At 43.9% G+C, this 14,755-nt stretch overlaps 1 protein-coding gene across 2 annotated transcripts in view; it reads left to right on the top strand.

The window, feature by feature from the left end:
* Nucleotides 1-7,403, top strand: part of LOC311286088 (uncharacterized protein) — a 38,109-nt gene extending 30,706 nt beyond the window's left edge. Inside the window, exons 3-4 of one of the 2 annotated variants that reach the window (XM_084402131.1) lie at nucleotides 4,525-4,962; nucleotides 6,719-7,403. In XM_084402131.1, coding sequence (XP_084258257.1) covers nucleotides 4,525-4,962; nucleotides 6,719-7,188 — 908 coding nt within the window. In that variant the 3' untranslated portion in view covers nucleotides 7,189-7,403. The remainder of the gene's footprint in view (nucleotides 1-4,524; nucleotides 4,963-6,718) is intronic. The other variant, XM_084402132.1, reaches the window with a different exon arrangement.
* The last annotated feature ends 7,352 nt before the right edge of the window (nucleotides 7,404-14,755 follow it).

Genomic DNA, 14,755 nt, shown 5'->3' with positions numbered 1-14,755 from the left:
GGAAAGACACATGCTCAGAGAGGCTTACAGTGGAATACACATGTGGGGGTCGCCCAGAGGGGGAACCATGCACATGGAGGCACCTAGCTAAGCGCGAAAGCTGCCGGTGGCATAACTCTGGCGTTGACGCCGTCAGTGCTGGAGGAGACTCAGGGCTTGTTAGACTCACCTGAGGAGAATATCACACGTATCCCGTCCGTGGAGAGGAATGGCGAGCAAGCGAAGACACCTGAGCAGAATCTATTACCGGCTAGTTGAAGCAAGTACATGAGAAGAAACTGGCTCCACTCGGAGATTGTAGAATCTCGTGAATGTGTTAGGTGTCGCCCAGCCTGCAGCTCTGCAGATGTCTGTTAGTGAGGCGCCATGCGCTAGAGCCCAAGAGGATGCCACACTCCGAGTGGAGTGGGCCGTCACACCAAGGGGGCATGGTCGACCTTGCTGCTGGTATGCCAAAGCAATGGCGTCCACTATCCAGTAAGACAACCTCTGCTTGGAGAGAGCCTTTCCCTTCAGCTTCCCACCATGACAGACAAAGAGCTGGTCTGAGGTCCTGAAACACTGCGTTCTGTCTACGTAGGCACGGAGTGCGCGTACTGGACAGAGCAGTGCCAAGGCTGGGTCTGCCTCCTCCGAGGGCAGCGCTTGCAGGTTCACCACCTGGTCACGAAAGGGTGTGGTGGGAACCTTGGGCACATATCCAGGCCGGGGTCTCAGGATCACGTGAGAGTTAGCCGGCCCGAATTCCAAGCACGCTTCGTCAACCGAAAATGCCTGCAGGTCCCCTACCCTCTTGATGGAGGCCAATGCAACCAGGAGCGCTGTCTTCATTGACAGGAACTTAAACTCCACTGATTGCAGAGGCTCAAAGGGAGCACTCTGCAGGGCAGTTAAAACCACTGAGAGGTCCCAAGAGGGTACGAGGGGAGGACGAGGAGGATTCAGTCTCCTCGCTCCCCTCAGGGACCTGACGATCAGGTCGTGCTTCCCCAAGGACTTACCATCAACTGCGTCGTGATGTGCGGCAATGGCGGCAACATACACTTTCAGGGTGGAGGGAGACAGCCTTCGCTCCAACCCTTCTTGCAGGAAGGAAAGCACGACACTGATGGGGCATTTCGTGGGTTCTAGATGTTTAGAAGAACACCAGTTGACGAAGAGGTTCCACTTCAACGCATAGGCATGTCTCGTGGACGATGCTCTAGCGGAAGTGATGGTAGCCACCGCTGGTGGTAGGGTACTCAAACCTGCCTCGTCCCGTCCAGGAGCCACATGTGGAGGTTCCAAAGATCGGGACGAGGGTGCCATAAGGTGCCCCGTCCCTGAGAAAGCAGGTCCTTCCTCAGAGGAATTGGCCAGGGAGGTGCTGTCGCGAGGAGTACTAGTTCTGGGAACCAGGTGCGGTTGGGCCAATACGGGGCAACCAAAATTACCTGCTCCTCGTTCTCCCTGATCTTGCGCAAGGTCTGCGCAAGGAGGCTCACTGGGGGAAACGCATACTTGCAGAGGCCCCGCGGCCAGCTGTGCACCAGTGCATCCGTGCCGAGTGTGCCCTCGGTCAGGGAATAAAACAGGTCGCATTGGGACGAGTCGTGGGAGGCAAACAGGTCTACCTGTGCGTCCCCGAACTGATCCCAAATCAGCTGAACCGTCTGGGGATGGAGTCTCCATTCTCCAGCGAGAGGCCGAAGCCGAGACAGCTCGTCGGCCGCCTGGTTCAGGACTCCCGGGATATAAATGGCTCGAAGCGATCTCAGATGCTTCTGACTCCATATGAGGAGGTGGCGGGCGAGTTGTGACATACGGCGGGAGCGCAGACCACCTTGACGGTTGATGTACGCTACAGTCGCGGTATTGTCTGACCTGACTAGTACGTCTTGACCCCTGAGCAACGCAAGTCAGCAGTGACTGCGCGCGCTCGCTCGTAAGCTGCGCGCACATGGCGACCGAGTCGATCTCCATACCGAGAAAAGAGATCCTCTGCGCGGGGCAGAGTTTGCTCTTCTCCCAGTTGAACCGAAGGCCCAGACGAGCTAGGTGCCGGAGCACTAGGTCCCTGTGTTCGCAAACCTGGTCTCGAGAGTGAGCTAGGATCAGCCAGTCGTTGAGATAGTTCAGGATGCGAACCCCGTGTTCCCGAAGGGGAACAAGGGCTGCCTCGACGACCTTTGTAAAGACGCGAGGAGACAGGGCTAGCCCGAAAGGGAGAACCGCGTACTGGTATGCCTGCCCCTCGAAAGCAAACCGTAGAAACGGTCTGTGTCGAGGAAGAATGGAGACATGGAAGTAGGCGTCCTTCAGGTCGATCGCTGCAAACCAATCCTGCGGCCGTATGCACTCGAAAATGCGTTTGGCCGTGAGCATCTTGAACGGCATCCTGTGAAGGGAGCGGTTCAAGACGCGCAAGTCGAGGATTGGCCGTAACCCACCGGATTTCTTCAGTACAATGAAGTAGGAGCTGTAGAAGCCGGACTTCATTTCGGCTGGAGGGACAGGAGCAAGGTCGGTGGCGGCACGCAGCTCATCAAAGAGCCCTGGGTCAGTCCTCCCCTCGTGCATGTCACGCAACATCTGGGCCTGGTAGACCTGGAGTGTCGCCATGGCATGCAGTGAGGAGGCCGCCAGCCCCACAGCTCTATAGGCCTTCACCACAAGGGTGGAGGAGAACCTACAGGCCTTGGAGGGGTGCTTTGGGTCACCGCGGGAAGAAGCACTCTGAGGACACAGTTGCATCGCAACAGAGCGTTCAACCTGGGGAACCCCAGTGTACCCTTTGGCGGCCGCCTGATCGAGAGGAGGCAAGGCGGAGGAGGTCGCCGAGCGATTACGGGGAGACAAGGGTGCCTTCCAGGACCTCGTGACCTCCTCATGCACATCCGGGAAGAAAGGCATTGAGGACGCGCGCTGACGGGGATCAGCGGCGGCACCCAAAAACCAATCGTCCAGCCGCGAGTGCACCGGACCAGGTGGCGGGGACCACTCAAGCCCGATGGCCGCGGCTGCCCGGGAAAGCATGGCCGTCATTTCGGGATCAGACTCGGGCAATGCTGAGACACCCGAAGGTGGCAGCACAGCCGAATCCTCACTTCCCAAGGACTCCTGCCCACCTTGTGATGCAGTGATCGACATCACATCTTCCTCTGGAGCGTCAAATGAGACCCGCGGCAAGTCCGAGGACTGTACAGCGGGCTCATTTGAAACGCTCGCGGGTTGCACGGCACTAGAGGACGGTGTGGAGCATGGAATAGTCGGCGCTTTGTTCCACACCGTAACCCTCAGGTCACCCTGGCCGCCAGCCGAAGTACCAGCTCTCGTGGAGCTCGTAGATCGGGGTGCGAGTGAGGGGACTCTACCATGAAGGTCATTGAGTCTAGACCGTAACCGTGCAATGGGCATGTTCCCGCAATGGGAACATGACTCATCCACAAACGCTGCCTTAGCATGCTCAATACCCAGACACACAAGACAGCGATTGTGCCCATCAGAGTCAGAAATGAATAGACCGCAACCAGAAGTGCACGGGCGAGGCATCTTTAAAAAGACGTGCCGCGTGCAAGCTCTTTTAGAAAGGAGATTTCTCCGCAAATGCTGAAGCGACCAGGGAGAGAACACACAAACTTGGCTCCGAAGCGAAAACATATCTGCATGTTGCCACCGCACTTCCTTATATACCCCCAGGGTGGGGCGGAGTTACGCTATGCAAATTCCGCAGACCCATGGCATTTCTTTGCCATTGGCTCGTTTTATATACTCGAAGATGATAGGCTTTCTAAGCGAAACCCCATTCGTCGTCATCCGACGTAACTTGGAGTGACTACGAAAGGGAACTGTGTTCCTTACCTCTTAGTGTAAATTCTGAGAAACACTGTTATGTTCTGTTTTCTGTCATTTGTTTTATTTTTCCATTTAGAAAAAAAATTTTAAAAACTGTTTGTCTTGTGTCTGCGTAAGAACATGAGAACATAAGAAAGGTTACAAACGAGAGGAGGCCATTTGGCCCATCTTGCTTGTTTGGTTGTTAGTAGCTTATTGAACCCAGAATCTCATCAAGCAGCTTCTTGAAGGATCCCAGGGGGTCAGCTTTAAAAACATTACTGGGGAGTTGGTTCCAGATTCCCACAATTCTCTGTGTAAAAAAAGTGCCTCCTTTGTCTCGATGAAGAGATTTCTGAGTCAACATAAACTCCTAGAACTTCTAATGTTCATGCTCACTGTTCTATCAATGGCCAATGGGTGGATTTTTTGGGGTAACTCTTGTGATATCAGCCTGTACTGATGCATGTGTAGTTCCTCCAACAGCATGAAGGTGAATTCAAATATCCAACTAGTTATTACAGTTACAAGCTTTAAAAACAAAAAAACACATTCAATAATGTATTTAACAGTGTGTTAGCTCACATAATACCACTGGATAAAGGAAACGTGTAAATATAATTATAATACTGTATTCAAGAGTTTACCAGTAGGATCTTTACAATGTATAGAATGAATGGACGTGAATGTTTAATTGTAATTCTTTTGCAGTCTCAGTGGAGAGTCTGGGTCCTTTGAAGAGTTACATTGATACAGAGAAGGGGGTCGCTTTAATAGCAGACAATGGCATGTTCTGGTGCAGCACTAATCGTAATAGTGACATCTACAACATTGAGGCTGCCAAGATCTACAATGATGACTGGTGCAAGTTCAAGGTGTCCATGGCTAACAATGGCAATATCCTGCTGAGAGACAAGCGGGGCATGTACCTCAGTAGAATTCTATGGATTGGGATTGACTATATTTGGGCTGCTAAGCAAGTACCTGATGTATTCTGCGAATTCCAAGTCTTCATTGAGGATGAGAAAGTCCTCTTTAAAGCTGATAATGGAAAGATGCTAAGCAGAGTGTACCGTGATGGGATACAGAACATAGAGCCTGCTAAAGATGCTCCGGATGTCTTCTGCAAATTTACTGTTAGCAGTGGAGGTACGACAGAAAAAGATGAACTTAGAAAATAACAAAATATCAAATAACAAGTTAATTTTACCAGTTCATTTCTGTGAAACAGTTTCTGTATGTCAATCAGTAGCAGATGCTTTAAAACACATTCAGGCATTAGGTTTATTACAAATACAGTAGCAGTTTTCACAGTTTGCATACAATCTTGTAAGGATGTTAAAGGCCATGTTGCAGGTTAACCACCACTGTTGATCAATGGGTACATTAATCACTCAAGATATGTATACCATTTTTAAATTGTCTCAAAAATGGTCTTAAAGACCAGTTTTTTACGTTTTTGGTATGAATGTGTTTTTTTACGCAATTCGGTGATGACGTCACGTTGGGGAGAAGCGGAGGAAAGGTAGCCTCAGCCAATACAGTTTGTATTAGAACTATGGCGACTGACTGTGAAAAATGAGTGAAAAATCAACGTTTTCTTTATATCTAGTGGCAGTGATCATGACGTTAGTTCAGATAAGTACCGGTAAACTTTGTCTTCATCTAGAAATAGAAGGCATCATGCTAGCTATGGGCTAATTTGCCAGTCCCACCTGTTATCCACCCCCTCCAGATAATCCCTAATTAAGTCTTTCCCCCAACGTGGTAAACACATTAATGATTAGTTATCCCACGTTTTGATGGTAGCCTACTAGCTCCAGTAACAGCATCATTGCCAAGTGTTTCTAAGCGTTTACCTCTTCCTCCGGTGAAAATGTTGCAAACGCAGCCGCCGCGTGTCTGTCGCTGTTTGGCAGGTGCTTGTGTGGGCGCCGGTGGTGCCGTCCCATGGAAACTGCGTTGGAAAGCTTGTGCTGTAAGTGAGTGCGTTTTGGTCGCTGGTCGAGGAGCTCACCCCGCGACCAGATGTGACGTGCCTCACTCAGCATCCAGGATTTGCATGCTGCCTGAAAGCATAAACCCATTTCACGCAGGATCATGGTCCCCTTCAAGCCGGCACGCACGAGTATGTTAATTGTTTGTTTACTTTACCATTCATTTTACACGAAGTCTTATGAACCAGCTTAAACAGTTATAGGTGACTAGAGATGTGTTGTATAATCTGCGCTATCTGAATACTCTCGTCTACTACTCGTCTCTCTAGTCACTCTCAACGCTCTCAAGGCGGGCTTTGGAATATTCTCTCCCCAACGTGACGTAATGGAATGCATTGTGGCGGAAAGGAGAATCGTTGCAAACCGCTGTAAGATAGCCTACTTTTTCGTATTATATTGCGTTTTGTGATACCCAACAACATAAAATACAATGGATAACAGTTTAAATGTTTATTACCAACAAGTAAACTGCACAAATTCGATGAAAAAAAAAAACCTGCAACATGGCCTTTAAAGATGGTGAACCTTCACTCTGCTTGTCTTATTAAAAAAGATTTACAACTAGAAACATGTTTTCTTCTAATGTTCATGCTCACTGTTCCACCAATGGCCAATGGGTGGATTTTTTGGGGTAACTCTTGTGATATCAGTCTGTACTGGTGCATGTGTAGTTCCTCCAACAGCATGAAGGTGAATTCAAATATCCAACTAGTTATTACAGTTAAAAGCTTTAAAAACAAAAAAACACATTCAATAATGTATTTAACAGTGTGTTAGCTCACATAATACCACTGGATAAAGGAAACGTGTAAATATAATTATAATACTGTATTCAAGAGTTTACCAGTAGGATCTTTACAATGTATAGAATGAATGGACGTGAATGTATAATTGTAATTCTTTTGCAGTCTCAGTGGAGAGTCTGGGTCCTTTGAAGAGTTACATTGATGCAGAGAAGGGGGTCGCTTTAATAGCAGACAATGGCATGTTCTGGTGCAGCACTAATCGTAATAGTGACATCTACAACATTGAGGCTGCCAAGATCTACAATGATGACTGGTGCAAGTTCAAGGTGTCCATGGCTAACAATGGCAATATCCTGCTGAGAGACAAGCGGGGCATGTACCTCAGTAGAATTCGCTGGATTGGGATTGACTATATTTGGGCTGCTAAGCAAGTACCTGATGTATTCTGCGAATTCCAAGTCTTCATTGAGGATGAGAAAGTCCTCTTTAAAGCTGATAATGGAAAGATGCTAAGCAGAGTGTACCGTGATGGGATACAGAACATAGAGCCTGCTAAAGATGCTCCGGATGTCTTCTGCAAATTTACTGTTAGCAGTGGAGGTACGACAGAAAAAGATGAACTTAGAAAATAACATAATATCAAATAACAAGTTAATTTTACCAGTTCATTTCTGTGAAACAGTTTCTGTATGTCAATCAGTAGCAGATGCTTTAAAAAACATTCAGGCATTAGGTTTATTACAAATACAGTAGCAGTTTTCACAGTTTGCATACAATCTTGTAAGGATGTTAAAGATGGTGAACCTTCACTCTGCTTGTCTTATTAAAAAAGATTTACAACTAGAAACATGTTTTCTTCTAATGTTCATGCTCACTGTTCCACCAATGGCCAATGGGTGGATTTTTTGGGGTAACTCTTGTGATATCAGTCTGTACTGATGCATGTGTAGTTCCTCCAACAGCATGAAGGTGAATTCAAATATCCAACTAGTTATTACAGTTACAAGCTTTAAAAAAAAAAAAAAAAAAAAAACACATTCAATAATGTATTAAACAGTAGACAGTTATTTTGCTTAAGAGAACTAGACATTGCTTCAATTACTGTACCAAGTGATATTATTGCAGCAGTTACAGTGTGTTGCATATATATATATATATATATATATATATGAAGACTTGTCATCTGAAATTTTCTTCTAAAACAAGCATTTTCAAGCTCGTATATTTTTCATTGCCATTTTCACGAGTTCACATGTTAATGAAATCTGATGTAAAATTATAATGCGTATTTGGCTTGCTGTTCGGGGGGAGGGCTCCGAGCTCGGAATTCAGCCCGACCCCAGAGTACTCCCCCCTATGAATGTATAGATCATAGGTATCTATGAGCAGACCCAGCCGAGTGAGAGGGGATGGGGTGGTGGTGGGATGCTGAGAATTTTGTCATGAGACAGGAGGTAAGGGAAGGCTTTACTTACACTGGCTTCTTCTTGTGCTGATTGGATGATTACCTGAACATGCTCCTCCCGAACTTTGTTACATAAAACTTCATTAAGTGAAATAACTGAACATAAACATTCAAGCTTGATAAAAATACTCTTTTAGAAGAAAATTTCAGATGGTACTTAAAGGCTTTTGCCTCTGAAGTCGTCATATATATAAAATGATATTATTTAGATTTTTTTATTTTATTTAAATGACTATTATCATAAATAGCCTAGCTATCTTTTCAACAAAAACAGAAGAGAGACGTAACACGTAAGCATTATTTCTGCCATCTGTATAGCCCGAAAATCATTGCCTGTCCTTTGGTTTGTATAATAGTAACTTATACAACTACATTTGGATTATTAGACAATGTCAAAATAAAATGAATCTGCAGAGTGTTGCATTCAAAGGCATGTAATTGACACAGAGAAGAAAGAGTTAAAACTCTTCACATGTGCTCGCGCTCATGACTGCTACTGAACATCTGAAAACAAAAAAATTAAATAAAATAAAAATACATTGACGGATCTTCTTTGGTCTGTTCTCCAAAATATAATCAAATGTATATTTCTGCAAGCATGTTTAAACTGGTTAACTGTGTCTACAGCAGGCAAAGGCATTCGTTTTCAAGTCGAGTTCGCGCGCCACTGCGCAACAATACACACACACACACTACCACGGGACGGCGGGTTGTTCATAAACTGTGAACAATGGTAGCTTATTTAATGTAAATTAATGTATATGTCCAAAAAACGGGTAATGTCAGTAGTGCTATCGTGGCGTAATAATCTGTTTGGTTGTAAAATGTATTACCTGAGTGAAATTAAATCGAATATATCGTCCTGTGGAATCATTCATTCACAGACAGCTTACGAAGATGTTCAACTAAAGATCTTCATCGCTGGCAAAAATATGATGCAATTGAAGATTTGCTCTCACTTGACTGTACTGTAGGTCCACTGCCACTTCATCTAACGCTCTTGATGTCCTTAAATCTTCCTGTTACGACTCAGAGTCGAGTGTGAATTGAAAGCGCTTCAGACGATTCAGTGCGTGCAGGAACTGAACAGATCATTCAAACTGATTCGCGAACCGATTTAGACAGATCTGCCAACTTGTTTGATGAAGTCTTTAAACAGAATCGACTCAAAAGAGTGATTCATTTGTGAATTGAGCATCGCTCAAGCCCAGAAAAAAGATACAGCGCGCTTGGAATAAACTACGCATTTAACAACACATATTGCATTAAAATAAAGTAACGAGAGGAACGTCACCCAACGTAACGAAGTAAAAGTACAGTTTTTTCATTAGAAATGTACTCGAGTAAAAGTAAAAGTACCCACATTCAAATCTACTCTTAAAAGTAATTTTTTTCCCAAAAAGTACTCAAGTAAATGTAACGAAGTAAATGTACCATAAATCCTCTAATATTGGCCTGTATTCCATTAGTGGCCGGGTCTCTAACATTGGCCGGTCTCGCTGTTGGCGGAGGTAAATAAAGGCCGGTCTCTAATAGTGGCCGGGGCTATTATTAGAACCAACGTTTTTCTGGGCAGACAACAACATTATGCTTGTGATAGTAACATGCAAATACCACAGGGGGGCAATGTTTGCTAATGAATCCAAGCCATAGCTACGGTAGCCTGGTCATGTCAATCACTTCGCTCTTGACTCGCACGTGAGACTTCAGTCACCGGTAGGCTAACGTTGTTTACCATGGCAGCTGCGGAGCCAAAGAGGATTAATTATCACCGTGTATGGTTAAGTGTTTACAATGCACTACCGGTATGTTTGCTACGTTTTTGTTACCATATTTCTACACTGGAATTTAGCCTGAATTACCGGTATTTGTTGTATGCATACCATCATGTTATATGGTAACTGTACGTTTTCAATAAATGAACCTAGTATTTTATAGGTTCAAATAGACACAAAATCTCATTTTTATTCATTCTACTGGTAGTCCGTTTTGCTCAAATAGAAATAAAGGCCTGTCTCTAATTCTGGCCTCCTTCCAATAAAGGCCTGGGCCGCGATGCGCTTGAGTAAAATAAATGCCCAGGCCTATATTAGAGGATTTACGGTACTTCGTTACTACCCACCTCTGGTGTGTTGTTGTTGGAAACAATGGCTGGGTTTCCATGCAGGTTAAAAAGTCATCATTCTCTCCACAGTCATTATTGATGTGACGTAGCAGCACATACCATGCACATTCCACACACGATAAAAAGTGTACGTCTCACACATTGTATGACTAAGAGGTAGGTAAATCGTACAGTTGACCAAAAAGTGGTTATTTTGCTTGAAGAAATATCGCAAAACATTATGCTTATGGCACTTCAGCACTGAACCTCCTGTTTGTGACATAACCTTGCACAGCTTTCTACTATTCATACAGGCCATACCACCAAGCAATCCTTTATTATCGAAGGGCTGCTGGAATTAGCCATGGCAAGGTTCCCTTAGAGGTTCTCCAACCAAATAGTAAAACGTGCAACAACAGAAGGGGTTTAGAGACCTCTTCATTCAGTATATTTTCTTTTTTATGTGACATCATTTATTCAACGTTTAAAATTACTGCCATGTGACTCATAAAATGATAGTGCTTTATTTATTTATTGCATTTATATAGTGCTTTTTGAATCGCAAGGCTCTGTCCAGCACATAGCAGAAAAAAAGAACAAACCACAAAATATTTATATAGCATGTCACACATACAACTGCCATGATCAGACCATTTAAATAACAGAATTAAATAACAGTAACACATAATGATACAAAAACAGCAACTTTAAAGTTATATTAAAACCCACTAAGACAAGAAAGCCACTTTATAAAAATGTGTTTTTAGTCTTGACTTGAAAACTGTAACGGTCTCCGCTTCCCTGACAAATGAAGGCAAAGCATTCCATAATTTCAGAGCTCTACAAAAGTTGACCCTCGGAATGACCAGCAGCCCCGCATCCTGTGATCTCAGAGTGTTGTTTCAAGGATACAAGGTCAGTAACTCCTGCAAATAACTGGGAATCCATTCAGGGCCTTGTAAGATAACAGCACAACCAATCAATCCATCAATCAGTCTTTATTGTATATAGGTCCTTTCTTTATTGTATATAGGTCCTCACTTCCTGTTCAGCTACTGTTCGGACGCCCTTTCTTACTGCTCCGCGCTTTGCTCTATCGCTTTTACATTTTATCTCCTATATTTTTATATTTTATTTCCTTTTATCACCTAATTTTATCTTCAGCAAACAGCACAGTGCTCATACGACAAAGTTTGGATTACTACAAAAACGCAGAATTCTTTTACCCGACCAGCTTACATTCCGGGAAAGGAAAACACAACTGCCTCAAGGATAAGAGAAAATGCCTCTTCAAGAATCTACTTGCTGCACCAACTGCCACAGACTTTTACAAAGGATTGCAGTTCTTGAAACAAAGTTACTTACGGGACCACCAAACCAGACGGAGCACACAACAGAGCTTCGTCATGGAGCAGTCAGAACTCCTTAAGAAGGATTTCAATGAACTTTTTGAAACACTTAAAAGACTGAAAGTTCAAACATTCATCAGTGGACCACTCCCAGCAAGAGGAACAAACAGGTTTTCACGGTTGCTTGGGCTTAATACGTGGCTGCAAAAAACCTGCAATATAAAAGGAGTAAACTTCATTGACAATTTCAATCTTTTCTGGAGTCTGTAAGACTAAACTTGTAGTCCATTATAACATCTACAAAGACAGCCTTCATGCTTTCAATATGGAACTAGGCAAAGCTAGACAGACTTTCTTCTCAAATATTATAAACAGCAATTTAAACAACACACGCACTCTTTTTGCTACTGTAGAGAGACTGACAAACCCCCCAAGCCAGATTCCCAGTGAAATGCTCTCAGACAGCAAGTGCAGTGAGTTTGCTTCTTTCTTCTCTGAGAAAATCAATAATATCAGAAAGGTGATCAGCACATCCTTGAGTTGTGCTGGGGTCAGACAGATCAAACCACCTGAGAAAGTAGTTACTATGTCTGACTTCAAAGAAATTAATGGCAACATTTTGGAAGAAACCGTACAGCACCTTAAAACATCAACCTGCGCTCTCGACACACTTCCCACATCATTTTTCAAAAGTGTGTTAAACAGTTTAGAAGCAGATCTTCTAGAAGTGGTAAATGCCTCACTTCTCTCTGGGAGCTTTCCAAACTCCCTGAAAACTGTCATCGACAGTTTACAACCTGCGCGCGCGCGAATGTGAGGGTGTAACGTTAGTAGGCTGCGCTGATTGTTGTTTACATTTTATGAGAGAGTGAAAGTTGAAAATGTCTAAAATAAAACTGAACGCGGAGGAATTAAGGAAACGTCACTTGTCTGTAAAAATCACGGCACAGGACAGAGCAAAAGAATTTGCAAACGATTTTTATGAAGATGGCGGAGTTATGTTTTGTAAAGCCTGTCAACACTCCGTTGATTACCTGAGGCGACAGACGGCACTGGAACATCTCAAATCCGCTCGCCACACGAATAGAAAGAGAAGTGCTCTTGGCAAGTTTATTTAAAGTTTTATTTTCTTTGTGTTGAAAAATAATAAAAAGTAATCATGATGAGAACAGTGCTGGGTGGTGTTTATTGGTGTTTATTGCTACCGCAATACCGGAGCAAAGTGGAAATAACTACTCTGTCTCACTGCCAATTATAATATCAAATCGCTATATTGACTAGTGTCTGTGAATATTAAAGACTGCTATTAAAGTCTGATAGTTTTGCGAGTCTCTGTAAATGAGTGCCGCAGATTTGATTACACAACGTTCAGCATTTCAGCATCAGATACAAACCCGTCAAAATAAAAGTTCGGTTTAACTTGATGAATATTAATGATCACAGAAATATACTAATATTGTACAATCGAACGTACTTTTCAAAGTAATATTGATAGGCTAATAGTACTATATTTATTTATTATAAATGTTTTAAGTAAAATCAAACCATTTCACATTATTTTATTTAACCAGTAAACCTCTGTTGTGCAACACAGCAGAAGAGACTTCTTTTAAATGCATTTCAAATCGTACCGACCCCAAACTTTTGAACGGTGTACACACACACACACACACACACACACACACACACACACACACATACACATACAGTGCTTATTATAAGTGAACACCATGCTAAAGTTGACTTAAAAGAGGAATACAAAATCATCTTTTGGAAATCTTAATGCCTTAATCAATAAAATGAGGAAAACTCTAACCTTCAAGGGCATCAATTCTCTTTGTGAATGAATAATGTATCGTAAATAAATAAATGTTCTCCAGATACTATGCATCCTGATAAAGTTCCCTTGGCTTTGGAATTAAAATAGCCCCCTCAAATAATAAAATACTTTTTAACCCCTCAGCATCATTCAGAACACAGACATTGGCCTCCTGTATGTCTAAGACTCCATCTACAGCTGAAAGAAAGGAGTTCATTTATGATTTCATAAAGACCTTCATTGAAGCCGACATCCCTCTGGAAAAAACCTCAAAATTTTCCTCATTTTTACAGAAGTACTGCAAACAGGGAGGGTCAATTCCAGCTCCATCTCACCTACGCTCTGATTATCTTCCACACTTATTTCCTCAGTGTTTGGAGGACATCAAGCAGGCTGTAAATGGAAGTCCTGTTTATGTAATTGCAGATGAAACAACAGATGCTTGCGGACGTTGTGCTCTTGCTATTCTCCTCCAGCCAGTGGGCAAGCCACCTGTTGCAGCAGATCTCATTTTTTTGGATCGGGTTAATTTCAGCACCGTATCGCAGGCTGTCATCTCCTGTCTTAACTCCAACCACATTGATTTTAATGATGTATGGGCTTTTGTCACAGATTCTGCAAGTTATATGAAAAAAGCATATAACACGATTCTCTATGGCCTCTTTCCCAATGCCGTACATGTCACCTGTCTTGCACATCTTCTGCAGTTAGTTTTAGCAGTGTTTCCAGAGACATTTGAAGAACTGAACCGGATGTGTGGTTTGGTAAAGCGTGTTTTCTGCCAGTCACCCCAGCGTCGTCTTGAATTGAGGGCCTTCATGATGCAGCAGGGTCTGTCTCCTCTCATGCCAGTGTTTGCTGTCCAGACAAGATGGGGTTCCTGGATAAAAGCTGTGCAATATCTGGCAGACAACATTGATATTTTGCATGGCTTCATCCAAACGCTGCCATTGTCCTCTAAAGCTGTGCGGGATCTTAGAGTTCTGTTAGAGCAGAACGGAAAACTCATGAAAATCCAGGCCACCTTCATTGTTAAGCATAGCTCCGATATACTAGCCACCCTGGTCAAGCTTGAAGAAACCTCCAGACCCGTGGCTGCCACCATCTTCAGTCAGCTAGAGGACCTCAGCATGCTGTTTGAGTATGGGCGCACCGCAGAGGCTGAGGACTGGCGTCCCCGCACCAGAGAGCAGATGAAGGAGTTAGATGACGATGAGCTTTGTTTAAAGAAGCAATGGCACAATGTTCTACCAAGCTTCAGGCTGTGATGGAGAGACATCCTTCCACTGACCTGTTTAAAGCCCTCCCAATCTTTGATCCAGCCAAGGTATCTGGTTTAAAACCTGATATTAAGAATTATGTCCAAGTTGTCCCTGCTTTGAGCAAGGTGTCTGCAGAGGAGTGGCATCGCTACATCTGTATGGACAAGAGTGATACAGGCGAGGTTAGTGCAGTGGAGTGG

Source organism: Rutilus rutilus (genome assembly GCF_951802725.1).
Source record: "Rutilus rutilus genome assembly, chromosome: 1".
NCBI classification, from domain to species: Eukaryota; Metazoa; Chordata; class Actinopteri; order Cypriniformes; family Leuciscidae; genus Rutilus; species Rutilus rutilus.
Note: the sequence above shows the minus strand (reverse complement) of the source record. Positions and strands in the feature narration are given on the sequence as shown.